The sequence below is a fragment of the Eimeria maxima genome, genomic scaffold, assembly GCF_000499605.1.
Source record: "Eimeria maxima Weybridge genomic scaffold, Emw_scaff608, whole genome shotgun sequence".
NCBI classification, from domain to species: domain Eukaryota; phylum Apicomplexa; class Conoidasida; order Eucoccidiorida; family Eimeriidae; genus Eimeria; species Eimeria maxima.
The window spans coordinates 18844-20157 of NW_013563907.1; the positions used below are offsets into that span (position 1 = coordinate 18844).

At 48.0% G+C, this 1314-nt stretch overlaps 1 protein-coding gene across 1 annotated transcript in view; it reads right to left on the reverse strand.

The window, feature by feature from the left end:
- Positions 1-475, reverse strand: part of EMWEY_00038920 (heterogeneous nuclear ribonucleoprotein A3, putative) — a gene marked incomplete at both ends in the record, with an annotated part of 4714 nt that extends 4239 nt beyond the window's left edge. Inside the window, one exon of the mRNA XM_013478703.1 lies at positions 139-475. Within this exon, the coding sequence (XP_013334157.1) occupies positions 139-475 (337 nt within the window). The remainder of the gene's footprint in view (positions 1-138) is intronic.
- Between the last annotated feature and the right edge of the window lie 839 nt (positions 476-1314).

Below are 1314 nucleotides of genomic sequence, written 5' to 3' on the forward strand. Positions count from 1 at the left end.
AGGGTTTCGAGCAAAGTTGATAGTAAATGCAGCAGCAGCAAGCATGCAGCAGCTGCTGCTTCTACAGCAGGACTAGAAACTGCAGCAGCAGCAGCAGCAGCAGCAGCAGCAGGAGCTGCAGGAGCAGCAGCAGCAGACCTGTAGTATTTCTGTTGAGCCCTCCAACGAATATTTTTCTTGCTGTTCTTTCCTCCTCTGTCATGGTTGTGGGTGGGTGTGAATCCCCCTGCTGCTGCTGCTGCTGCTGTTGCTGCTGCTGCTGCTGCTGCTGCTGCTGCTCCCCCCCATAGGACCTGTTATCATAACCATCTGCTAAACCACCACCTTGTAAACCCTCGCTAACTCCTTGGCCTTCATTAGACCCAGGTATTTGAGGAATACCGGCATCCTGCTGCTGCTGCTGCAGCAGCTGCTGCTGCTGCTGCTGCGCTGCTGCTGCTGCTGCAGCACCGTTGCTTGCTTCCTCTGCTGACATGGTGGCTGCTAATTCAAAATCTAAAAGAAGAGACTTTAATTGATGCAAAAAAGACAAGATCTGCTGCTGCTACTGCTGCTGCTGCTACTGCTGCTGCTGCTGCTGCTGCTACTGCTGCTGCTGCTGCTGCTGCTGCCGGGCACTCTCTCACTCCCCAAGGAGTAGTAAGTAGTAGCAGCAGCCGCAGCAGCTGCAGCAGCAGCAGCCTTGCCCCCCAATAAGCCCCCTTATTATAAACAGCAGCAAACCCTATTATTGGTATTTATTTATATTAATAAAAATAAATAAATAAATAAATTTATTAATAATAAGTAAAATATATAAATTAAGAGTAAGGAGCAGCAGCAGCAGCAGCAGCAGCACAGCCCCTCAGCAGCAGCAGCAAGTGCAGCAGCAGCAGCAGCAGCACTCCCGCGCAGCAGCAGCGAGCTCTCTGTCTAAGGCGTCAATAAAGTAATTAATTAATTATATTTATTTATTTTATTAATTAAAAATAATTAAAAAAAATAAAAAATTATTTATTTTCTTTTTGCATGCAGTTTTTTGCTGCTGCTGCTTCCTGCTCGTCTGTGGGGTTGCAGAACCGTGCAGCAGCAGCAGCAGCAGCAGCAGCAGCAGCGCAAGCAGCAGCACCAGCAGCAAGGGCATCAAGGGCGCCAAGGGCGCCAAGGGCAGCAAGGCCAGGCAGGAATAAGGGCAACAGCAACCGCAATAAGAGCAGCAGCACCACTAACACCAGAAGCAGCAGCAGCAACTGCAGCAGCAGCAGCAGCAGCAGCAGCAGCAGCAAAAAAAAAAAAAAAAAAAAAAAAAAAAAAAAAAAAAAAAAAAAAAAAAAA